Raw genomic sequence first — 26450 nt, 5'->3', positions numbered from 1 at the left:
TTGGCCTTATTTGAAGTAAAAAATATGAAATAAGTGCAAAAAATGCAATTTCAGATTGTAATTTTTTTTACACAGTTGGGTGGGAGTCAATGTCTCACTCACCCTGTAAAGATTCATTCACAAGTAAAAGGGGCATTTTTTTATGTGGAGGCTGCATGAAAGATAGAAGTAGTTGCCGTAGTAGGCCAACAACAATAATTCCTGAAATATCTTCCTTAAGAAATTAATATGTTTTTATTTTCCATTATCATAAAAAAAGACTTAAGCACTATGACTTTGTGCATAGTAGACCTTTTAAAATTTGAGTCTAGGTTTTGCAAAAATATAAGATAATGAACTCTTTTCAGCTCCAAACAAATTTTTCCCTTTAAGAATAGGTTTGTTCATAAACGTTTGCAAATTCAAAATTCATTAGATGAGAAGTATCTATGTATAGAATTTTCTTCACGCTTATGTATAAAGCATGTGCAATTCTTACATACAGAACTGAAACTCATTTTTCAGTGACAGCTCATGCTTATGTATAAAGTATATGTAATTCTTATGCACAGTACTGAAACTCATTTTTCAGTGACAGCTTGAAAACAAAAGGAAAAAGCATTGTTCATCTGTTGATAAATTCTTTTGGGATCATTTCTAGGGTCATGATGCTTACAATTTTTTTTAGAATCCTATGCCATCTGAATTCCAAAATATGTTTTGATTTTCCACCATAAAAACAACCGACAAACCAAAATTCCAAGATCCTAATACAGTCAAAAGTCTTTAATCCGGACTCGTCGGGACTTTGGCAATTCCGGATTATCATTTTTTCCGGATTATAGATCATCAGTTTAAATCTGGTAAGAAGGCATGCAGAAATTATAAAATTACGAGGGTTGGAACTTTAATAGTGGCAACACAGCTGAAAAAATGCTACGCAACAGAACCAAAGAGTATCGCGTATACCACATGTGAACTACATACCTACCTTACCTCTCAGCAAAAAGACTCGTCCTGCCTACGTCACGCGCATGCGTAGTGACGCGAAGAAGGGATCCTTGTATTAGCTCGCGGTCTAAAGTAAGTGTTGTCACCATGTTTTCAAAACAAGAACAACGATGTTGGATAAAAATTGAATGTGCCAGAGGTCGTACAGCACGACAGTGTCATCAAGGGCTTCAAGAGGCTTGCAGGGAATCTGCATTGCATTACAGAACTGTAGCAAGATGGGTGAAAGCATTCAATGAAGGACGCCAAAACGTGGCAGACATGCTGCGGCCAGGTCGTCCGAGTGTCAGCAATGCAGACTTGCAAGCTGTTGCTGCACTAATGAACAGTGATCGCCGCCAAACGATTCGTCAGCTGGCCGGACAAACAGGATTAGCGCATGCAACTGTGCTGCACATTCTGAAAGAATGCCTGTCCATGAGAAAAATTGCTTCACGATGGGTTCCACATTAATTGACGGAAATGCAGAAATGGCTACGATACGATGCTGCCTGAACCCACCTGGAGCATTATGAGCGCGAAGGAGATGCTTTTTTTACGTCATATCATTACGCTGGATGAGACTTGGGCCTGATCGTACCAGCTAGAACTGAAACGCCAATCACACGAATGGCGTCATCACGGGTCACCACGACGTTCAAAATTTCGTCAGAACCCCAGCAATGTGAAAGTTATGGTGATTCTCGTGTACGATTGTGATGGTGTCATCCTAATGCATACTGTTCCCCCACAGCAGACCGTCATTGCGCAGTATTATTGCTCATTTTTGGAGCACAATCTCCGACAAGCTCTGAGAAAAAAACGGCAACACTTTCTGCAGAACGCTCCTCTCATTTTGCATGACAATGCTCGGCCGCATGCAGCGCAAGCCGTGACTGATTTCTTCAAGCGATGGGACTGGGAAGTGCTTTACTATCCACCATACTCCCCAGATCTAAGCCCTTGTGACTATGACTTAATTTCTAAGATGTAGGAACAACTTCGTGGCACTCGCTTCCAAACTGTTCCTGAGATTCTTGCGGCAGTAGACCGGTCCATTCAAACTATCAACAAAACAGGCGCTGCTACAGGTATTCTGCGACTTCCACATCGTTGGAAACGGGTTGTACACAATGCTGGCGACTATATTGAAGGACTGTAAAACATGGTGACATGAATCACTTTTGTATTCCTTGTAAATAAATAGTTGCCACTATTAAAGTTCCAACCCTTGTAAAAATATGAAAACGTAATTTAGGAAATAAAGAGCAATTATGATGTAAAGGGTATCAAAATTTACAAAAAAGAGCTTAATATTTATTTGTTTACTTTATGAAACATTTCTTTCAACGCGCGCATGCATAAAGCATACATTACGTATAGTTGAAATTTGAAAATTGCAACCAGAAAACTATTCGATGTGTATTCGTAATATTTATAATGACGAGGAATTTGATTTAAATCACATCAAAGACGGAGTATATCGAGATGAAATACTACATTTAGTAAGGAATTATAAGCTGAATAAAATAAAAACATCTGCCCTGAAGATAAGGATAGTGCTGAAAGATCAACTTCCAGTTCTTTGCGTGCCACGCATTTCCCGCTTTCCCCGCAGAGCAGCGTGAAATTGATATACATATTTCGGAATGGTTAGAGAATCAAAGGATATACCTTTATCCATTTTTTGCAGCAATTCCACTTTTTGTTTGATGGACATCGAAACATGCTTTCGCTTTGTAGATCCTTTGGTAGCTCCAGAATCGGAAATTCTTTTTGACATAATCGAAAGTTCAAGCTTACTTTTATAAAATTGCTCTAACAGTCTGCAAAAGTAATAAGCCGGATCCAATTAGAAGATTAAGAAACAACGCAATCTGCAACATTAACTGAAATAGATAATTAGATAATTTTAGCGTAGCTTATACCGTTCGTTATACATTAAACACGCATGCATAAAGGTATTATGCGCATGTGTAAAGGTATTATGTGCATGCGTTAATGCATGCGCAGAAAGTTTGTAGCTTTGAGGTCCGGATAATAGATCATTCCGAATTATGGACGTCCGGATTAAAGACTTTTGACTGTAGTAGCATTGCTGTTGTTTTGCAGGCCAATATAATAAAAGTAAAGTTAAAAATTGTACATATATATGCCTATCTTTGTTTTTGTTCCGTAATAAGGTGTGTAAATTTTAAAAATGTAGTTCTTATTTCAAAACGTTTTATCATTTCATTAGTAATTTTGAAGTAATGTTTTTTCTAAATATAATTTCCTCATGTTTTGCAAAATATTTCTGCCTATCTGTATTTTGTGTTGTAATAGTAGTTAATAGGAGAATTATGGTAACCCAGTACTAAAGTATTCATTTCAAACTGAAGCATATATTAAATTTGTAAAATAATATGTGCATATTAGAAATATTTTACTTTAAATGCATAAATATAGAAATTTTTATTTATTTTCAGAGGATACGTAAATTGCTGAGCAATGATAAAGTGAGAGACATTGATGCTGTAAGATTAGTGATGTTGTATTCTCTACATTATGAAAAAAATAGTAATAATGATATTTCAGGTCTAATTGAGCTTTTGAAGAAGAGAAATACTACTGAAAAATTGATAAGAGTGAGTAGCAGAGATATATTTTATTATCTGCATTTGATCAAACATCAGTCTAATAAAATTGCATTTTATATGTATCACTGAAATCTCTGTTATTATAATTTTGTGTAAAATATAAAATTTTACTGCTTCTTCTGTCACCCATTTATTTATTTTTCATTTATCCTAAAGAAAGTAAATGTATTATATAATATTAAAATCTATTAATACAGTCTTCCTACATACAACTTTTCAGCATTTTCATCTGTCACCATTTGTCTTTTATTTCCTTTTCCTCTTGGCTGATCTTAAGTTGACATGATTAAGTGATTAAAAATGCATTTATGAAGTTTGTGTTTATGTGAATTAGCATATTAGTTATTCTAGTGCAGAATAAAGTAAATTAATAGTAATTTTGTAAAAGAAATTGTTTACCTTCCAATATTGTCATGTCACCCGCTTAAGCAAAAAATGATTTCTTTTTACTATTATGCATTTTGCATTTTCAAATTTTGGTTTCTCAGAATCTTTGTTTGCTAATAAACTCAGTTATTTGAGATCAGTTACCATTGACCAAGAATTTTCTCCTGATGTCATTGAAAAATGGGAAGAAATCTTAAAAAATTCTCATCTTGCCATCAAAGAAGACATCCAACTGGTAGAAATAACATTAATAAATTTATCATGCTTTCATTGTATCTTTCTGTCAGTTGCACTATTGTGCAGATTCTCATAAAGTTCAATTTTCAGGTCATTTTCTCACCTATCAATAAAATCCATGGTTCGATTCTTAAAGATTGCATTTCTGACTTTAATTTTGGAAAACTTGTAGCATTTCTTGTCAGTGTGATTTGAGCTATATTGGGCAAAATAAAAGAGCCTTAAAATTTTGCATCAAGGAACATGAATCTTATCTCTGAAAAGGCAAAATTAACAAGTTTCCTGTAGCTAATCATTATTAGAAATTAAATCACAATTTTGATTTTAGCTATCCAAAAAGCTTTTTCCATTGATAAATTGGATTTTGTTGAAATTCTTCACATTCACAAAGATTTATCTTGCTCAGTTAATGACTTTAATTACAGTCCAGTCATTCCTAATGCTTTAAAAATTTTATTAACTTAATTTTTCAGTTTTCTTTACTATTCCTGCTGGCTTTCCCTTCATTGCAGATTTCTTTGCTCCTGATGAAGAGGGACCTGTACCTTTTTCCCCTCGAATTTGAGAGAGTCTTGAATAAAATGCATACCAAAACACAAGGTTGATGCTTCATATAATTTACCATGGTATCAACACAAATTGCATGGGAGCCATATACATGATCCAGATGCAACTGAAGAGCCATATTTTACTTTAAAAAAAATCTTTTTCTTTTCACAAAATGAAAAAAAAAAAATCAAAATCAAAAATATTTTAAACAAATTTTAAATTTTGCTTACTAAATATTTAGGAAAAAATTGACATAAAAACAATTATAATATTATCATAAAGGAAAAAAAACACTCAATTTCTATTTATTTTTTATTTGAAATCTAAAGTGTGATACTTACAAGAGATATTATTTTATTGGTTGCACTTTGTAATTCAAACATACTGAGATCTAAGTATTAAATTCTTAGACTGACATTTCTGTCAAATTATTCTAACACATTTCATTAATTATTAAGTAATTTATTTTAATTTAAAAATAAACAAATTATGGACAATTTTTAAGTTTCCAGAGAAACATGTACAAGTGAGACGAAACTTGAGAGCAAATAATGACGACTTAATTTCTTTTATTTATTTATTAAATTTTTCTCAGGTACATGTATATGTTGTATGATCTTAAATTCATTTAATGTGAAAACAAGTTATTCTACTAAGAACTTACTAAGTATGGATTCACTCTTTTAAGATAATACTACTATAATTAAACTTAGGAGATAATGTAATCAATATTATTTAGTAAATAAATTTATATATATATATTTATATATGTTTGTATACAAATAATTAAAAACTCTGTATTTCTTACTACAACTCAACACTTGTTTAGATTCTGATAAAGTTTCTAGCTTTGGAGAGAAATCATCTTCATCGTGGATTGAAATGCCATTTCTTATCAATTAAAAAAAATAATAAAAAGGCTCTTGTTATATAAATGTGTCCCCAAACAAAGTGATTATTGTTAGAGCTTATTAATTATTTTGACAAATACGAATAAAAATTAATTAAATCTGTATTTTGAAATCTTTGAATAAGATTTATACCACACTGTAAATTAATTAATAACATTTATAGATTTTTTGGCATATTCATTTGTAATGGATATGAAAATAATATGAACTCAAACATCATATAACTAAAATCTTAAAATATTTGTAGCACTGTATTTGCAACAAATATGTAATTGAAATGTCTTTACAGGACACATAAAATTGTTTCAGGGGCTGTCAGTTGGACATCCCCTGTTTTAAAGTATAATTTGTTATGGGGAATTGTTTAGCTGCTGTTTCAAAAATGTGTGTTATTTAGTATTCACGTTTATAGCTTGAATATTTGCCAGTCTTTGAGATGTTTTGTTTTCTTCAATATCAAATGGAATTTTTTTCATATTATTATTATTGCGATTATTGCTACTATTATTAAACTCATCCTTCAGAGAAATATGATTTGTCTGAAACTCCTAAAGCTGTAGTAAAAACTAAATTAATTTAGTATGATTTGAAATATTTTCAATTAAACTAACATTAAAAGTGTAACAGAGCTTAACACAAAAGTTTTTTATTTTCAGGTGATTGTAAAAGTCTTATATAGAAATCTGTTAAAACAGATTAAAGAAGCTATTAAAGAAGTAAATAAATTATCTGAGTGTGTTTCATTTTCCATATTTTAAAAAACTTTAAATATGGAAAAGTGATGTGCATATACGTGGTTGGTAGTGAAGATATATGCTGAAGATTTATATCATTATGTTTAATTAACTGATTATCTTTAAATAACATTTTCAAATTATGTTTCATGATTTTTATTATATAAAATTTTGAATAAAAGCAGAATTTATTATTTTTGAGATACTGAAATTTAAATATTGCTTTAAATCAATGGTTGATTAATTTAGCTTTCATATTTATGTCTTTTCCTTCAAACAAACAAACATAGCTTACCTGACAAAAAGTAGCATTGATTATATAGCTGATCTTAATTATCACAGATATTAGTTAGAGAAACTGCAATTTTTTGTTATAGATGTTGATTTTTTTTATCATTATTTCTTTTGCTCAAATAATAAGTAGTATCATACATTTTTCATTGATGTTTGATTCAATTTCTCTAGATGGTTCGAGCAGTTTTGGAATTTAGTGGCAGCAAAGGAGGACGCAATGATTTGTTTACAACTGAAAATGTGAAAACTTTTACCAAAAGAGTTATTAAAGGATTGAAGGTTTTGAATTTTAAATATTTTTCATAACTTACTGTTTTACCAACAAACTTGTGATTTTTTATAGAGCATGAAGGTCACTTAGCTGAATTTTTCCTAAATTTCATCTGTTAACTGATTCGTTGAATAATGAAAAATTTTTTCTTGGTCTTTTAGAAAAGAATGCTATTTGAAACATTCATGTCATTACTGATGTTAAAAATATCTTTGATTTCATTTTAGCTTATTATATTTCCATAATTTTCTTTAAGAATTTTTGTTAATTAATCACTTTATTTTAGTTTAATAAATTATAAAATGTATATTAATATCTCATATCTTAAAAGCACAAAATGTCTGTCAATTTACAGGGCGTCGAAAATATATATACTCAGCACACACCCTTATTGAAAGAAATACTGGATGATATTGTGAAAGGTAAATTAAAGGAATCATCATACCCATATCTGAGTGGTACTCAGTTAAGAGAAAGGTAAAGTACAAAACGTAATGATAAAATTTTATGAAAATCATCATTGATATGCAGATGTCTTTGTATAAAGATGTCCTTTTCATAATAATGTAAGATGTTTCACCTTAATTAAATTATTAAGGAGATGGCTATTTTTTTTCCTTCTGGTATTATTATCCTAAGTTTTTAAGATGCAATTTTAGTAATGTTTTATAATATTAAAATTAAGGTACTGAATATTAGTAAAATTTTTGGTACAATTAGTTTGAATTTAGTTTTGAAGTGTTTAAGCTGCCAAAAGTTACTTTCAACCCTTCAAATAATTTTAGTCTGATTATATTCTTCCACTAATTGCATCAACTGCTGAATACCTTTGCTTTAATTATAGTTAAATTATATACTCAATATTAGTTTTAGTTTAAGTATACCTCATTTAACCTCATTTAAGTATACTGCATCTCCCCTTTTTTGTCATATGAAAATTGAGAGGCATAAATAATGTTAATAATTAAATTTTGAACGACACTGTTACAGTAAGAACATAACAAGTGTACATTTCACTTGTTATGTGAATTACCGATTCATCACATAATGTTTGATTTCACTTGTCATGGATGAATTACTGATAATACATTAATGATTATAATATTTATTTTAAAGAAGCCTGAATTCTGTAAGAATACATAGTAATTTTAATTTACAATATCTAATAAGATGTTGTCATTTCTACTTCCCTATACCTTGAATCTCACCTGCTCATATTGTTATCCACTATTGCTCCTTAGGCCTCAAATTCTTTAATGTTGCTTGAACTGCTGTTTGTTTTGCCTGCTACGCTTTGCCATCATCTATACCATGTCATCGTCATTGTCACAGTTGTCATCATCTTCATCACATTCACTCTCTCTTCCCATGAAATGATTTTCATAACCATCAAGAGTATTTATTAGATATCGCTATTTTCTTAAAGTTCTTCATTATTTTTGCTATGGATTCTATGCTTCACTGTGGATCTTGGATGGTTTTCCCATGCATCCAAAATCCATAAACAAATCAGTTAATAAGATGAAAACAAACACTATGTGGACAAATCCTTATTAAAATTTAAGGGTCTTGAGAACATTTATATGAATACTTAAAAAATTTTCAGAGTTTTAAGTTAAAAAGCTTTAGGAATATGTGAGTAAAAAAGGAAAAAAGAAAATTTTAAACTTGATTATTCTGGGAGAGAAACTTTGAAAAAATTCATAAGATATAGTTGCATATTATTATGTTTTCAGCTGCAGTTCTTATGTTTTCTTTTCATGTGGCTATTTGTTAAGTTTCCAATTTAACTGTATGAGCATCGTCAAATAGATTTAAAAATCATAATTTTTAGCATTGGGAACTATGTTTTGCATTTCAAATGCTAATAATTAATATTCATTGAATGTGAAGCAAAATTTAAGTTTTGTAATCAGTTCAGTAATTTTATTCATTTATTCAGAAAATTAGCCGATATATGTTTTTCAATCCAAACGAAAATGTCGTGTGTTTGTGTGAATATATATATATAATAATCAATAAATAGTAATTAAATCCAATATGGGGTTAACAGTCTAACAGGAAGTTCATTCATCAAAACTGATACAAAAACAAAACTCAGTAAACAGAGCCAGATTTAGACTTGATAAGGCCCTAAGCTGTTTGAGATATGGGGCCCTTTATGAGTATATTTTAATACTATTTAAAAATTTAATTTTTTTAAAAAAGGTTTAATTTAATACTTGACTTTACTTCATTTGTATTTTCCTTTTGGAACTCTTAATTCTTAAATGCTAATTTCTAAGGGTACCACTTTATTGGTATTTCTTTTTGGACATTCTTCACTTTTTACTTTTGGTTTTGACTTTTACCCTTGTCTGCATGAATGACAAAACACAAATTGAATTATTGGAGAGTTAGGTTTGGAGGCAACTTCCCCTTGATAAGTCTGTCTCCTGCCTGCTCAACAGTCATTCACTTATGCATTTAAAAAAAAATTAGATTAATTTTAATTTGCTAAATTAGTGAATTTATTTTCATGGTTTGGTTTTGCACTTGATTTGCTTATGCTTCTGAATTTAAATAATATTGTAGATTAGTTCATGAATTAAATCTTTTATATGTTTGCACTTTTTTTTTTTGCTTTAAATTTGCTTTTTTACTTTTATATGTGTTTGTTAAAATTTAAATTTAAATGTTTTTAAATTTAATACTATTTATACTATATTTTAATTTGGGGGGGGCTAAGCTATAGCTTGTGTAGCTTACATAAATCCGGCCCTGTCAATAAAACTAAATAAGAAGCTAGCCTAATTTGCAGTAGAAATAATTAATGGAAGTCTTTGAACCAAAATTCAAATTAAAAAGTTAACCATCCTGTAATGATATAATTGAGATCTATGTGCACTGGGCATTCATAATTTAAGTTGGCCTATTCTGAGCACTCTGTGGCTGTAAGGGGATTGACACTAAAATTTAGGCAGATGCTCCATTTAGACAGACATAAGATCTAGAAATGGATTCTGCAGGAGACGAGGATTGTTAAAAAAGTGTCCTCTAGAGCCACGGTCGCCAACTGGTGATCCATGGAAAATTTTTGGTGGTCCGCAGAAAAATTAAGACATAATTTATGTACCTTTTACAGACATTTATCACTGATTAATAATTTTCTTTAATATTTTTTTCATATTGAAATAAAATAGATAATAGACGCATAATGAGTGAGGAAAAGCAAGCGAATATTTTGCCTTTCTTTAGTAAAACTAAAGATAAAATAACTAGTGAAATTGGAGTTACTTCACTTACTGAGAGGTGATCAATGAATCAAAGCATCCACATTCCTCGTCACAGTCAGACAGCATTAGAAAGAAAGTTCAAATTGTAGGTACAAAAAAAAAAAAAAAAAAAAAAAAAAAAAAACAAATAACAAGAAAATATGATTCAGACTACTTTAAATTTGGATTTATTTCAGAACCCGGTAGTCAGCTTAATCCACAGCCTTTTTGTATTACCTGTTAGAGTTTATCTAATGGTGCCATGAAACCTTCTAACTCGAAAAACACTTAAAATCAAACACCCAGATTTAGCTAAGAAAGTACTCGAATATTTTCAAAAAATGTGTGAAAATATGCAAAAATATATAGGTACTTTAAAAATATGGTCGTTTAGGTTCTTATCAAAGGCTTTTTATCTGATAGGACTTCAAATAGTGAAAAACAAAAAGGCCATATACAGAGAGGAATTATTTAAGTCTTTTGTATTGCAAGCTTATGAAGGGGTTTCGGAGAAAAAAAGCTGTACAGAAACTGAAAGTAAATCTTAAACTGAAAGTAATAAGTCTGCTAACACTCTTAACTCTTTGAAGGGAGGTGATTACCTACAATAACCACTTTTTCTATTGAACGTCTTACTCACGCATCTGAGTGGTTTTCAAGACTGACCATTTCTGAAGTTCCCTTGTAGCTCTCTAGATAGCAATCAAGAAACATAAGCCAGTAGTTGATGCAGCAATTCGTTATCAAAAAAATAAGCATCAGCCATCGAAGACAACATTACGACAATATGCACTCTGCAGCACCAAAACAAAAGAAAAAAAAAAGCCTGTAAGAACAATATAGGAATTCAGCACATTCGCTCTGCAAGTTGCACTCTGCTTGAAAAAGAAAAACTGTTTCCATGAGTACCATACAGACTGATTTGTAGGGATGTGTTCTGTGGGCGGTGGTCACTGACACTAACCACCAGAAGTGGTCATTTTTCTCATGCATCTTTGACAAAATATGTGTAATTGTTGCATATAATTTCATTGTAACACCTGGTTTTATTAAATAAAACAAAAGTTTTGCTGAAAAAGTTAATTGCCTTTTCCTCTCCTCAAAGAGTTAAACCCAGCATTGAAGAAATGACAGAACATGCCTGGACATTGCTCAAGAGTTGTTGCAAAGGTGAAAAGTGTAAGTCACCCAAACTTTCTACACACTGCATTACACGTAGTGAGCATCTTGTGGTGAAAAAAATGTCCCCAGCACTGCACCAAGTATTATCAGATGTTATTAATATCATAAATGAAATTCGATACCAAACGATTAATTCTTGACTATTTGAAACATTTTGTGGAGAAATGGGTTTCCACTATTCTTACCTGCTTTTTCTTCCACTGAGGTAAGACGGCTTTCTAAGGGCAAATACTGACTCGATCGTTATCCTGCATGAAGAAATCAAATTACTTTTCACCAGCAAAATAATCTGGAATTTCAAGAACTCTTGTCCAACGATGAGTGGACAGCCAAGCTTGCATACCTGGCAGATGTTTTTCCCTCTGTTATTAAAACTAAACATATGCAAGGACAGCTTAAGCACGTGTTTATAGTACGAGTAAAATAGATGCTTTTAAAAAACAATATCACTCTGGTAAACACTGTAGAAGGAAATCAACAAATGTTTGTAAATTTTAATGAAAGTATGAGGGAGAAGAATCTCAACCAGCAAGTGGTATCCATTATTCACAGCACTTACAATCACTGGCAGAATATTTTGGTTTTATTACCTAAAGCAAGAATATCCTAGGTATGGAAATACAGTCAAAAGTCGTTAATCCGGACACCCATAATCCAGAATGATCTATAATTCGGATCTCAAAGCTACAAACTTTCTGCGCATGCGTCAACGCGTAACGTGTTCGCACATGTGCATAGGCGTTTGCGCATGCGCTTAATACTTTTACATATGTGCATATGCGTGTGCGCATGCGCATAATATGTTTACGCAAGCGCGTTTAATGTATAACGGATGGTATAAGCTAAGCTAAAATTATCTAACTACCTATTTTAGTTGCAGATTGCATTGTTCCTTAATCTTCAAATTGGATCCAGCTTATTATTTTTTGCAGACTGTTAGAGCATTTTTATAAAAGTAAGCTTGAACTATCGATTATGTCAAATAGAATTTCCGATGCTGGAGCTGCCAAAGGATATATAAAGCGAAAGTGTGTTTTGATGTCCATCAAACAAAGAGTGGAATTGCTGCAAAAAATGGATAAAGGCATATCCTTTGTTTCTCTAACCATTCCGAAATCTGTTCATCAATTGCACGCTGCTCTGCGGGGGGAAATGTCGCGGCGTGCAATGAACTGGAAGTTGATCTGTCAGCACTATCCTTATCTTCAGAGCAGATGTTTTTATTTTATTCAGCTTATAATTCCTTACTAAATGTAGTATTTCATCTCGACGTATTCCGTCTTTGATATGATTTAAATCAAATTACTCATCATTATCAGTATCACAAGGACACATCAAATAGTTTTCTGGTTGCAATTTTCCAATTTTGACTATGCGTAATGTATGCTTTACGCATGCGTGTGTTGAAAGAAATGTTTAATAAAGTAAACAAATAAATATTAAGCTTTCTTTTGTAAATTTTGATACCATTTAGATCATAATTGCTCTTTATTTCATAAATTATGGTTTCATATTTTTAATTTTATAATTTCTGCATGCCATCTTACCAGATTTAAACTGATGATCTATAATCCGAAATTGCCGAAGTACTGATGAGTCCGAATTAAAGACTTTTGACTGTATATGGATAATGGATCCATTGTCAGCACTGAAGGTAGCAAATTAAGCATGAAGGAAAAAGAAAGCCAGATTGATCTGTTTTGCAAGACAATTTAAAAACTAAATTCATGTCATCTTTATCAAGACCTTATTTTGTCTCTCTATAAAAAATTAATACCCATCACTGAGTGGAAACAGAATCAAAATTTTAATTCGATTTTCGACAACATATTTGTCCAAAAAGGCATTTTAGCCACCTGAAAAGCCATATTGACATATGCTTGGACTTGGGCAATGAGATCCCTATAATATATATGCCCAAAGATGCAATTACTAAAACAATAGTTCCAGATAAACTATTCTCAACTTATATACCAAAAAGGAATGAGATAGAATCTCTAATTGACCTAATTTGAACAGGGTCAATTGAATGTTACACAGATGGATCAAAATTCAACTTTGCTAGAGCTGGAGCTATTATAAGAACCAAGGGATCTGGAGAAGATTTCATTAGATTTCATCTATACCTTGGTAAACTAACAACTGTTTTCCAAGCCGAGGTTCTGGCAATCAATATGGTTGCCAGGGAGCTCTTAGCTAAAAATACAGTTGATAAGAATATATATATTCTCTCTGACAGCCAATCAGCCATCCTTGCCCTGGCTAATCGTGTCAAGTTACAGAACTGGTTCCAGGTCATTGTGATTTTGTTGGAAATGAACTAGCTGATAAAGTAGCTAAAGATGCTTCACAACTACCCATGTCTGGCCCAGAACCATTTACCCAGTTTCATATCAAACTGTTAAAAAAGAAGTAAGAAGCTGGATAAAGAACAAACATGATGATATATGGTCTAAACTACCAGACTGTGCTCATTCTAAATTGGTGCACAGTACACTTATCAGGTAAACTGATACACCTCAGTAGAACTAACTTACACCAGGTAATTCAAATTGTTACCGGACATGCTTATCTGGCCAAGCATCTTCACAAATGTGGTCTTGTTGAATCTCCTCTCTGCCCAGCTTGTGGCGAAGAAGAGGAAACACCTTTTCACTTTCTGGGACGATGTCCGGTGTTTTCTATGCCTAGAAACAAATTCTTTGGGTTTCCCTATAGTATTAGCTTTGATCAAGCCCTTCTATACAAAGGGCTCTGTGGCATAATAGGGTTTCTGATGTATACTAAACACCTACAGGTAAGGTGAATTTGAAACTACAAGAAACAAGCATTGAGATGCCCTGTGAGGTGGGTTTTTTTTTTTTTTTTTTTTTTTTTTTTTGTTTGTTTTGTGTAAAAGAAACTATGCAGGGATTTCTCTCTCATAGCTGTGTTTTGGAATATAATTTGGAAATAGCTATCAAATCTTTATACACCACCTGGCCATTTGGCTTCAGAAAACACCTCTGCTCTCCTTATTTAATTAATTAATTAATTTATTTTTACTTATTTATTTATTAATTATTATTTTTATTTTATTTTATTTTTTATTTATTTATTTATTTTTTTTTTTTTTTGACTCGCCATCGCACTTTTGTTTGGTCAAGAGTTTGCGTTTGGTGGTTTGGGAGGGATTGAATCGGCTCTTCATCCAATTGGGAAGTTTTCTTGATTTAACCGACACCCTGAATTTAGAGATGGGATCTTTTGCTGATACTATATATTTGGTGTCAGTTTGAGATCTTATCTATTTATTTATTATTTATCTTTCACAGGAGTTACCATTTAAAACCTTTGATTTAAATGATCAAATAATGGCGAAAGAGCAATGGGCAACATTGCCTAAGCTCTTTTCCTTCTTTTCATAAGAAGGAAGTGCCACTAATGTTATGTTATATGTTAGGTGCAGATCTTGGTTTGAAATAAACGTGGCTCTTCTTCTTGCAGTGATATCACTAGAACCAAAAAATCCACAAACTGATTTCAAACAAACAGGAACAAATATCACACTAAAAATGTGTGATACTTAAATAAAACTAAATTTAAATTTTTCATTTTTTAAATAATTGCTCTATAACTTTGTTACCTTTAATGACTGCATTTCACATTAATAAATTAAACAGTTTCTGATTATTCTTATATAAATGTATTCACCTTTTTTTCTAAATACATATTAGTGGTCTGCCAAATAAGAAATTATATATTTAGTGGTCCATGAAGTTCTAAAGGTTGGTGACCGCAGTTCTAGAGTATTTTGTATAGTATAACGCTGAGAGTATTTTGGTAGGAGAAGGTATAAAATAAATGAAATGTATGAAAAACATACCATTACCACTACTGGATACAAATGAAACAGAAAGTGATCTACAGAACAAGTGGAAAAGTAATTTATGATTTGAGTACAAAAGAGGATTACTGCATTCTGATCAATGATAATGGCTATCATTTTAGCAGATTTTGCTTTACTAACATAAATTTTTTTATATGAAAAGTATATTTTACTGTTGAAAGTAAGTTTCTCTAATTTAAGAAATTTCTCTAATTTATGTTGTAGCAAATAGATTTTACCAATAAGCATGTAAATCATTCCTTTCCTATTTCATGGCTACTGCATTCATGAGATTGCCATCCCTGTTATTTCTGCTAAGGACCACAGGAAGAATGCTATTTTTTTGTGAAAGGATTGTGACTTAGTGAAACTGAAGGGCCATGCTGCATTGTGCGAAGCATTATAGAGAATCATTTATGGTCAGCTATTAAATGAATTATTCAATAGCTTATGCAAATTCAAAATGTGGACACATTGAGTAGATTCTGTAAATCATCCTATGTGGATATAATTGGTCGCAGATTGCAAAAATCATGTATGGTGCTTAAATTAATGGGCTTATGAAAAAAGAGATAATGATTGCTTTTAATGCTTCAAAAGCGTTTTTTCTGTTATTTCATTCATAATTCTTGTAAATATTATAATAGATATTTAAGATCTTTTATGTCATTTGTTTTATTTATTCAATTAATTAATATTTACCAAAATACATACCGTAGCAACCACTTTTTTGGGTCATTTTTTTCATTCTATAGAAACTTTTTCTGCATTCTTTGAATAGTGTATGTACAAATTTTAGTATCAATCTTTTGTTCAAAATTTGGATGCAAACTACTGATTATGTTTGCTTAGTATTCTGAATGGACTAGTCTTGATTATGATCACCCTGTATTTTACAACCGAACCTGTATTTTTATATTTTTACCCAGACATTAAATGTATGTGTGGATAGAATGCTGATCATTTCTTGACTTTTGCATAGGCCTCAAGACATTATAGTGTTTTATATTGGAGGTGTCACTTATGAAGAATCTCTTACTGTTCATCAAATAAATAGGCAATCTCTTGGGATCAGAGTCCTTTTAGGTGGTTCAACTATTCATAATTTTACCAGGTAATATTTTTAAACTGCTTCTTCCTCAATTTTTGTCATTCTTATTTTTCTCTGTATAATTTATGCATGGCAAGCTTCAATAGTCATGTAGTATTTATTTATTTATGTTATTAGATGGTGCTATTAAAATTGGTTGTTGTTTTAATCATTTAGTTTTCTTGCCATTTTATCACAGGCTCAAACATAAAAGCATTTTAAATTTTTTTATAAAGCTATTATTACTGAGCTATCAAACTACAAAAATTTATATTATATACATTATTGTTTATCTTCCCATGTACGTAGCAGCCTATTTTTGCTTTGAAAAGATCAAAGGAGTGCACAGACTTGGCTTTGCACACAGCCTTGGCATTATGCACATTAAACATTATATACATATACAGAGTGTTTCAACAGATCATTTACGAACTTTCAGGAGAGATAGAGTACACTTAGACGATGGAAAATCACACAGTATTGCATTTTCGAAAAGGCTTTATTGTACTCTGGTACCTGGGCAGCAAGCTTGGTTTGACTCTAACCCTTGAGTGTGATAGGTGCACCCGAACTGCACTCTCACGTATTGCCAGCGGTCATATTATGAGCCTCTCTTTCAAGGAGGGCAGGAAAATCTTTGCCACATGCACCAAGTGCTGAGAATATCAGGTGTCTGTGGAGCACATATTAAGGTGCTTGGGCCTTTCTAGGGAGGATGTTTACTTCAATCTACTCCCTGTGCTCGACTTTCTTAGAGTCAATGGTCTTTTAAATCTTATTCGACTTCGTAGAAACCAGAAGAAAAGCAACAACAACAACCATGAAGGCATCCCTCTAGTTTGCAGATACCTTTCACATGCTTTGCCATAATGAAATAAATCCCCCCCCTCAAAAAAATATATTTAAACTAGGCCTACCAGCAGTTTAAATACATTGTAAATGTGTTGTCAAATTTTATCATTGTATGTTCAAAGCTATAAATATAATTTTGGGTGTTGAAAATATGAAGCCAAAAAATTTCAGATAGCTTATGCAGAATAATTATTACAGTCTTCTCATTCCGTGTATTCTTGGTTAATCATTAAGTAAAAATCTGAATTGTCTGCGAAAGCTGAAATGTTATTATTTATTGTACAGTTTATACACAGTGTATTTGAACACTGTAAAATATATTAGTTTATTTTAGCAATAATGCATCAGTTCTTTATTGATGTTACTCATTTATACAACTGGAATTTAAAAATATGAAAACTTCAATGCATAATTATAGTCTTTATAGTACTTTCCATATGATTATATGCACCCTCATCCCCAAAAGTCACCAACTGTTGCTTATTAATTTTGTAAACTAAAATGTGAAAAACAACAGCCATTTTTCAAAATAAAAGAAAAATTACATGAAGCAGTAAACAATTAACAAAATTAAAAATGAAAGAAAAATGCATAATAAAGAACTGCCTCCCCTTTTTTCTGTTCTTTTCTCCCCTTCCAGGTAGTGGTTTTTATTTTATTTTATTTTATTTATTTATTTTTATTTTATTTATTTATTTAGCTTCAAAAAAATATAAGAGACTTGCACGAATTTGGCATTATGCACAATTTGGTACTGCACACACTGTCTTTATGTGCATGAGGATTTATTTTTACTTAAAAAAAAAGTTTAAAAAATACACAAATATGGCATTGCACATGCTGTGCAGTCTTTTCTTGCTTTAGAAAACATCAGAGATTGTAAAAATTTTGATCCATAAAATTTGACCATTTAGGAAGTAGAACTTAATGGTAGGTGAATTTTTGCATTCCCTGTAATTACGCAAAACATCATATTCCTAAAGAAATGGAAGATTCCTTTTTCATCAGCTATCAAACTTCATACAAAGTTGCTTACAAGAACATTGCACTCAGTGCTATTAAAAATGAACTTTAATGACTGGGGGCTACACATACCTGGGTGTCCCCATAATTATATTTTGACACCATTGGGTGCCTATTTTGGTGACATAGTACATTGCCTTGTGAATATTCTTCAGGGTGTGGATAATCAGAAAATACCATCTTCTTGCAACTTAATTCTTTTATTTTGCTAACAAAAGATAATTTTTCGTCTAATGTAATAAAATTATAAACTTTTGTTTTTGTAGCTTTCTGAATGAGATAAAATCAGCCGAGAGGTTTAGTACTTATGTTCATCATTGATTGTTAATAATAGTAAAAAGGTATAAATTTTATTTATTTTTTATATTACATTAATTGCAATCTAATTCATTAACTGTACATTAATAATTTCAGTCTATATGCAATGGTATTAACTAGTTTGAATTTATATATGAATATTTATGTATTTATATCTGACAAAGATAGTATATAAACTGAATTATCACATTTCAAAGCATCTGAATTTAAATTCAGTATGAATGCTAATTGAAATATTATAAAATAAATTTTAAAAAGTCATCATTCTTACTAATATTTTATTTAAGGAATAATTATTTATGCTGCATATTTTTAGTTTAAACATTTTGTGGAAGATGGCCAAAACTTAAAGACTTTTGTCATGCAATTAAATATTTTAACTGTTGCATGTCATAAAGTTTTAATTTTTGCTTCATTAATCCATTCACTGAACGGTTGATCTCTTATCATCAAGACTCAAATGAATCTTAAGTTCTGTTTGGTTAATTGGGATGTGATAAATTTTGCTTCATTAATCCATTCACTGAATGGTTGATCTCTTATCATCAAGACTCAAATGAGTCTTAAATTCTGTTTGGTTAATTGGGATGTGGCACATTTTATTACTGTTTGTAGTGTTGATAAGAAATGTTTCATTTAGAATTTTATGCATTTTAAAGCTCAACACATTATACACTTGGATGCAAAAATTAAGGACAAGATGAAGAAAGTATAAAAGCAGAACAAGGAAACAGAGCAGAGCATAAGACCAGGAGATAGACTTGGAACTAGTACAGTAGAGTATGCACATATATAACATAAGATTTAGAGGGAGAAGTGTCGAAGGAGTATAAAGCACATAGGCAGTGTAGGCTTGTCAATTCAGTGGAAACTGTGCTGTATAGTGATTTGAGTGACTCAAGTTGCTATTACCATGTGATATGACCAGCTTGGCAGCACAGGGGACATCTTCTGGATAACTTTAGGCAAAAGCATGTGATTGGAAAGTTGGAAAAAAGTCAGGGTGGGAAAACGTATGACAGAAAAGTTTGAGATTGCTCACAGCATCGTTTCACAAGCCTGGAGAGCATTTCAAATGGCAAAAATAGCTATCTGAGCATTCTTAAGTGGTCATCCACAAGAAAGAATGGTGGCAGATGACCAGTATTTGGTCCTATAGACAAGAAGAAACAAGCAGCAGAAAGCAGAAGAAATTGCAAAGCACATGCTACTGACTACTTTATATTTGATATCACATTTTACCATAGCCAGGAGGCTGCATAAATGTGGTTTATGTGGATGGAGCCAGTATGATTTGCACTATTGATGCCTGTTCATTGGAGATGTTGAGTTCTGTGATGCTGGGAACACAAGCAGGAATAGAGGTGAGTGCTCTGTACAGCTGAGAGCTGATTTAGGCTGATGAGCGATTCTGGACATACATGCATCTGGAGAGAGAAAAGGAACATGTAGTTACCCATCCACTATCATTGAAAAGGACTGTTTTGGAGGTGCTAGAGTTTTTGTCTGGTTAAGGTAGTATACTTGCTGTTGTAATGACCTCGACATCTTCCCAGGGGTTCAGTCTCTAGTGTCTGTTATTGGACCTAGGTTTTCTTGCCTAACATGCACTCTTATTTCTCTTGCCTCACTTACTTAGGTTTTCTTTACTCAGTACTTCTAAACAGAAGTTTAGAGATGTTTAGAGTCCAGGTTTCCTTTTCAAGGTCAACAGTGGTACACCTCATCGTACAGTAGCTGTCTCAGAGTTTTTAAAGAGTGGAGATATTCTGTGCATGTATTAACCTTCAAGATCCCCAAACCTAAATCCCATGTAACACATGTAGGACCTTCTTGGGAGATGCTTGCAGTATGTGACCAACCACCAGCAATTATTCTGTCGCTGAAATTTGCAGTACAAAAGTAATGGGCCGTGATGCCTCAACAGATCCTTGATAATGTTGCCCTTAGCATGGACAGATGTTCTAATTCCTTCATCACAATCAGGGGTGATCATATTCCCTTCTAAAGACTGGATTTATTTTGCCATTTGCCTGTGACATGGATGTTTCTGTCTTCATTTCAGATGTGCTCAGAGCTACCTTTTCAGTAAAGTGTCTTTTTATCCTTTTGTTCCCTTGTTTGGGTGGTTTTGCTCACTCATCCTATATTTTCACATCTTTGGGATCTTATGGTAATATTTGTGTTGTTGTAGAACACTTTGGTTCATGTTATATTCAAAAAACTGTCTCACCCTAAAATTTAAATAAATTATTAAATTCTTATAGTCTTCGGTTTGCTATTATGTGTAATATATGTATGCGGGTAATGGAAAAAACTGGAAACATGTTTTTGGCAATTATAATTCAACAGGAATGGCATATATACCAACACAGATGTAGTTATATATAATATATACCAATACAGATGTAGTTAATATATATCTTCATGGTATTCCTAGTAAAGATGATATATGAAAGCAAATGAAGACCTGCTGCCATTTATTAGTGAGCAAAATATAAACAACAGAGTCTATCAATGATTTCGGTTGGAGTGTTTTATTTCATTGATCATAGCATGCGCATCTGTTATGACCAGAATTACAAATGCTAGTCAAGGAACCAAAAGGTTCTGTCACTTGGATGGTATAAAAAGCAGACCCAGCTCTGTCAAGCAAACAGATCCTATGCAAACATTGATGTGTTTGCATGGGGTGGTAAAAACTGGATTGGCCTATAAATTATATTAATTAGACGAAATATGGTATTGTATGAAACAGAAAAATGTCTTTGGCCGATCATTTTAGGAAGATCATCATTTGTGAAATGCAGTAATAGAAAGCATTTTCTGAGAATGGTGAATGTGTAAAAATTAGTCCTGTTTACTTAGAAAAATAAGTAAATATAGATAAGCTACTGATAAAGAATTATATGAGATTCTTAACATCATAGTGAGGAAACCCACATCGATTGCAACTTAGCACCAAAAATCACACAAAGTAACCAGGCAAGTAGCCTTATTCACGCCTTCAGTAATTTCTGTTAATGCATATTGTCATGTCCACTAGTGTAAAGACTGCAGACATTGTATTGTACAATAATGGAGAGATGTCATATGATATGGTAAATTTATATTCTCTCCTTTTGTTGTGAATGAATATATGTGGATGTGGTACTACCCAAAGTATTTATTTCCATCTTTTAGTTATCTTCCATATTTTAATTATGAAGTGAGAAGGAGTTCATTCCAGTAATTTAGTTTAGGTCTGCTTGTTATAATGAAAGGAATAGTGAACGTAGCATAGTACTGTTCAACCATCAGTGATCATTTACATGCTATTTGTCTGTGTAATGAATCATGTGTTAATAAGATAATGTTCTTTTTCATTCAGCCATTTGCAGATGAGGTCCCCGCCCACTGATTACCAGACTTAAATTCTGTTGAGTATTTATAACACATTTTTGAGGCAAATTGCTAGAAACAAAGACAAATTTAGCTTATTTTCTATTGTATAAAAGTTATTTTTTCCTTTGAGTTTCAATCACTGGCTTAAATTTTATCTTTGGTGGAAGAATCTGGACTAGGCTGTATTAATAAAATGTGCAAGGTGCATCTTTTTGTCTTTTATCTGTAGATATACATAATCATGCATATATAATGCATCTTAATATTTTTATTAAAATGTTTATATCTAAAATCTAGCAGTGATTAATTTGTTAAATATTCTGGTTATTTTAATATAAAACTATTGGTAACCAGAAAATTTAAATAATATTTCCTTTAAAAAAGCATCAGAATAACTAGAATATTTTAATAAGAGTATTTAAAATAGTGTTTTATTATAATTTTTGATTTGTAAAGGTCCGAGAATTCCACCATTTAGTAACCAAACAATTATTTTACATTTCTGTAAACATAAAACTTATCATCCTTGGTTTAAACTAAGATCATTCTTGCATAAATCGATAAAAATTTTAGAATTAATTTTTAAATTTTAGTTAATTTGTTAATGGAATTATGAGTCAAATCAATTGAAAATATCATTTAAGTGCAGTGTCTACATAACTGCAGAAAATTTCCAAATTGCTTAGTCTTACTCGGAAGATATGTTACAAGCATTTATGTATATATAAAACAGCAGAGTGTTAAATTCCCAGAAACTTTGAAGTGTTGAAATTTACAAATTAATACTGTTTTAGTAAAGTATGATATTATCTTAAAAATAGTAAGGATGTTGCAATATACATTCAAAATATTTCCAAAAAAATTTCAATAATGGTTAAAGTCATACTTGCTTCATAATTCTCCTGTGATCAGCAGAAGGCTTTATCTATAAAAATGTTTATTTAAAATTACTGTTTATACTGTTAAAATGAAGTTATTGTTTGTTCAGCTGTGAACTAGAAATTTCTAAGCTATCTAATTTTTTAGCTAAATATTTCTTATTTATATTTATAAGAATAAGTTTTTGGAGACTGGAATTTTCAGTTTGATCATATTTGGTTAATTAATTATGATATTGAAGGACTAATTATCCACAAAGGAATTTCATTTTAGGGGACTTTCTTAAAAAATCATTCTTATTTATTATATTCAGGAAAAATAATAAAACTATTTATGCAATAAACTCGCTCCATCATCAGGTAGCTAATGTAGGAGAGAGATGGCAGTAAGAGCTATTACATCCTTAATGGCTTCTTTACATAGAAGTAATCAGGTATTACTGACTATTAAAATTTTTCATGAAGTATATCATATAGTAATCATTAATAATGTGACTTGATGTCACATTATTAATGATCAGTACATGATATAATTCACATTTAGGGAAAGGGCAAAAAAGGATATAAAGTTTTATACGAGGGCTATCCAGAAAGTAGATTACGTTTTGGGATAAAAAAATAAACAAAGTATAGGAAACAAATTTTATTATATACAGATGAAAGCCACACTCAAATACTACTTTTCTACATAGTCACCATACAAATTAAGGCATTTATCGTAGCGATGTACGAGCTTGGAAATTCCTTCGTCGAAAAATTCGGCCGCCTGCGCCTTCAACCACTTCGTTACCTCTTCTTGCAGCTGTGCGTCGTCATCAAAACGCTGCATAGCCAGCCACTTCTTCATTGCTGGGAATAGGTGGAAGTCGCTCGGTGCTAGGTCGGGACCGTACGGCGGATGAGGAAACAACTCCCACTTAAAAGATTCAAGAACTTTACGAGTGACATTTGCCGTGTGGGGCCGGGCGTTGTCGTGAATCAACAAGATCTTAGAGCTCAACATTCCTCTGCGCTTGTTTTGAATTGCTCTTCTGAGTTTTTGGAGAGTTTGGCAATACCTTTGAGAGTTTATTGTAGTGCCTCTTTCCAGGAAGTCCACCAAAATTACACCTTTTCTGTCCCAAAAAACAGTCGCCATCATCTTCCTTGCCGACATTGTTTGCATACATTTCTTGGGTTTTTGGGGAGAACTTGTGTGCCCCCACTGCATTGATTGCAATTTCGTTTCACAGTTCACATGTTTCACCCATGTTTCGTCACCAGTAACGATGCGATCGAGTAAAGAGTCACGATCCTTATGGTAAGCGTCCAAAAAGTTCAACGCTGCAGCCATTCGCTGATTTTTGTGGTCCTCTGTCAAGATTTTTGGAATCCATCTTGCACAAAACTTGTGGTAACCAAGCTTTTCGCTGATGATTTCGTGCAACAAACTTCGCGAAATTTGTGGAAAACTCAAAGAAAGTTCCGTTATTGTGAAATTTCGATTTTCACGGACTTTAGCATCGACTTTTTCGAGAAGTTCGGCGGTCACTATGCTGGGTCTCCCACTTCGATCTTCGTCGTGAACATTGGTTCGGCCATTTTGAAATCTTATGACCCACTGACGCACTCCACCTTCAGTGATAATGTTGTCCCCATACACTTCACGAAGCTGCCGATAGATTTCTATCGGTTTACAGTTTTTTGCAGTCAGAAACCTTATTACTGAGCGCACCTCGCAGCTCGCGGGATTTTCAATTAACGCAGACATTTCAAACCGTCACAGTATCTGAACGGAGCACAGCACGAACCTCTCACTAGCACGGCTAGATGCAGACTGAGCTGCGCAACGCTCTGACCCCAAGATGGCCGCGCTAGCCCCGCCCCTAGCGGACACAGACGGAAACGTAATCTACTTCCTGGATGGCCCTCGTATATTTTAAGATTTAATTTGCAAATAATAAGTTGTTCAAATATAACGCTCATAAAAATTCCTCTTTTATGAGGTAATTTTAAAATTATACATTATTCTTAAATATTGAAAAATTATATGTATATAGATCTGAAGTACTAAAAAACATGCAGTATTTTTATTTATTCTGTCACAGTATTGTAGTGAGTCACAGTATTGTAGATTGTAAAATATTTTGAAGCATCTTCTGCTCTCTTTGTATTATTGTGAACTGCTGCAACTTACATAAATAACAGGTATAAGAATTGTTAATACATTTTTATAGCCTTCATAGAGCACTTGAAGAATGCACTTGAAGTATATTCTTATAAATTGCCATATTTGATATGAAGAGATTTTATACAGAAAAATAAGGCTAAAAAATTTACTGTATTTTCTTTTCTTTGTACTTTATTTTGAACTTTGTGCAAATATATTTTATTTCATTATTGTAAACTCTTTTCAGAAGCTTTTTCAGGACATAAAGGCTAACGGAGTCATTCGAAAAGTCAGCATTTCATCATTTATGTAAAAATCATGTATAAAAGGATTTTTATTTTGTGTAAAGTGTGTTATTTTCAGTAATTGCTAGTCTTTGTATGAATTAAATTTTTTCATGATACTTTAAATATTTTTTGCACTAATTATTTTTTCTTCTAGGTTTTGTATTTTATTTACAGTTCAGACTTTATCAAATATTAATGCATGTAGCACAGTTTGAGTTATTTTGGGTGCATTTGTTTTAATCGAACAAAATAGAAAAAAGTAGCTTCCAACGTCAAGATAAATCCTGATTAATCATAGTTTTTGTTTTATAAATGTATCATTCACTGTATTACATTCCTTCAAACCTGTATATTTTTATTATCTTATATGTATATAATAATGTGTATAAATATTTTCTTTCATCTTGAAAATGCATGTGAAGTCTGGATTAAAAAAGATATTTGTGAAGTTCTTGGCTCCGTTTCAATCATCATAGCTTTAAAACAGTCTGAATGCCACCAAATAAAGTGAGACAACTTAGCAAAAAATTTAATTTATAGAAAATACTTTATTTTTAATATTTACTTCTCATTTAATATAATGCAAAATACATGACAGGGTTCTCACTCAAGTCTGATGAATAATGGCAGAGTTGGTGAAATTTATTTTCCAAAATGCTGGAAAAGTCTAAAACTTTTTCGTATAGACCAGGGAAATATTTAAGAAATTGTACAGATGAATCCTCTCATATAGGAAGTTCATGTAATAACCTATAAACAAAAATTATCTGTCAATAAATAAGCATAGAACTATTTTTAAATTTTTTTCCACAAAATATTTTGCTCTCTTATATTTGAAACATGTCTTTTTTTCACCTGCTAGTATGTTATTCATTTTTCTTTTAGAAGTATGATGATTATGATGCCTCATTTATTAGAAATGTAATTGACCTTCAAAAATATATAACACAGTTGGTTCATTATATTCGAAAATAAATAATGCATGTTATAATTAATAATTATATTCATTAAACACTGTTTTTAATCCAGTGTGGTTCTTAGCTGTTAAATATTGTTTTGAAACAAACTTCATAGGAGTAACATTATAAGGTAACTCAACATGCATTTGAGAGGTCCAGAAATCAAGTGCCAATAAGGGCATTACATATTTTTTACGTCTCCTGCTTTTTTTTTT

General features: G+C 31.8%; 1 protein-coding gene and 1 long non-coding RNA gene across 4 annotated transcripts in view; one reads left to right on the top strand and one right to left on the bottom strand.

Annotated features, from left to right (window-relative positions):
* The window catches only part of Vps45 (vacuolar protein sorting 45), a 63245-nt gene extending 37521 nt beyond the window's left edge, over positions 1-25724 (top strand). For 2 of the 3 annotated variants that reach the window (XM_085817113.1, XM_085817115.1), the window contains exons 10-15: positions 3438-3596; positions 6892-6999; positions 7347-7468; positions 16278-16409; positions 18527-18601; positions 25237-25724. In XM_085817113.1, the coding sequence (XP_085673239.1) occupies positions 3438-3596; positions 6892-6999; positions 7347-7468; positions 16278-16409; positions 18527-18581 (576 nt within the window). In that variant the 3' untranslated portion in view covers positions 18582-18601; positions 25237-25724. The remainder of the gene's footprint in view (positions 1-3437; positions 3597-6891; positions 7000-7346; positions 7469-16277; positions 16410-18526; positions 18602-25236) is intronic. The other variant, XM_085817114.1, reaches the window with a different exon arrangement.
* A 99-nt stretch (positions 25725-25823) lies between these two features.
* LOC146997241 (uncharacterized) overlaps positions 25824-26450 on the bottom strand; it is a 64819-nt gene continuing 64192 nt past the window's right edge. The window contains exon 3 of the long non-coding RNA XR_015041248.1: positions 25824-26026. This is a non-coding gene — a long non-coding RNA (uncharacterized LOC146997241). The remainder of the gene's footprint in view (positions 26027-26450) is intronic.

Source organism: Stegodyphus dumicola, chromosome 5 (genome assembly GCF_044657685.1).
Source record: "Stegodyphus dumicola isolate Sdum_Otavi_A_Nest chromosome 5, ASM4465768v1".
Taxonomy (NCBI): Eukaryota; Metazoa; Arthropoda; class Arachnida; order Araneae; family Eresidae; genus Stegodyphus; species Stegodyphus dumicola.
This window is presented reverse-complemented; position numbering and strand designations above follow the sequence as displayed.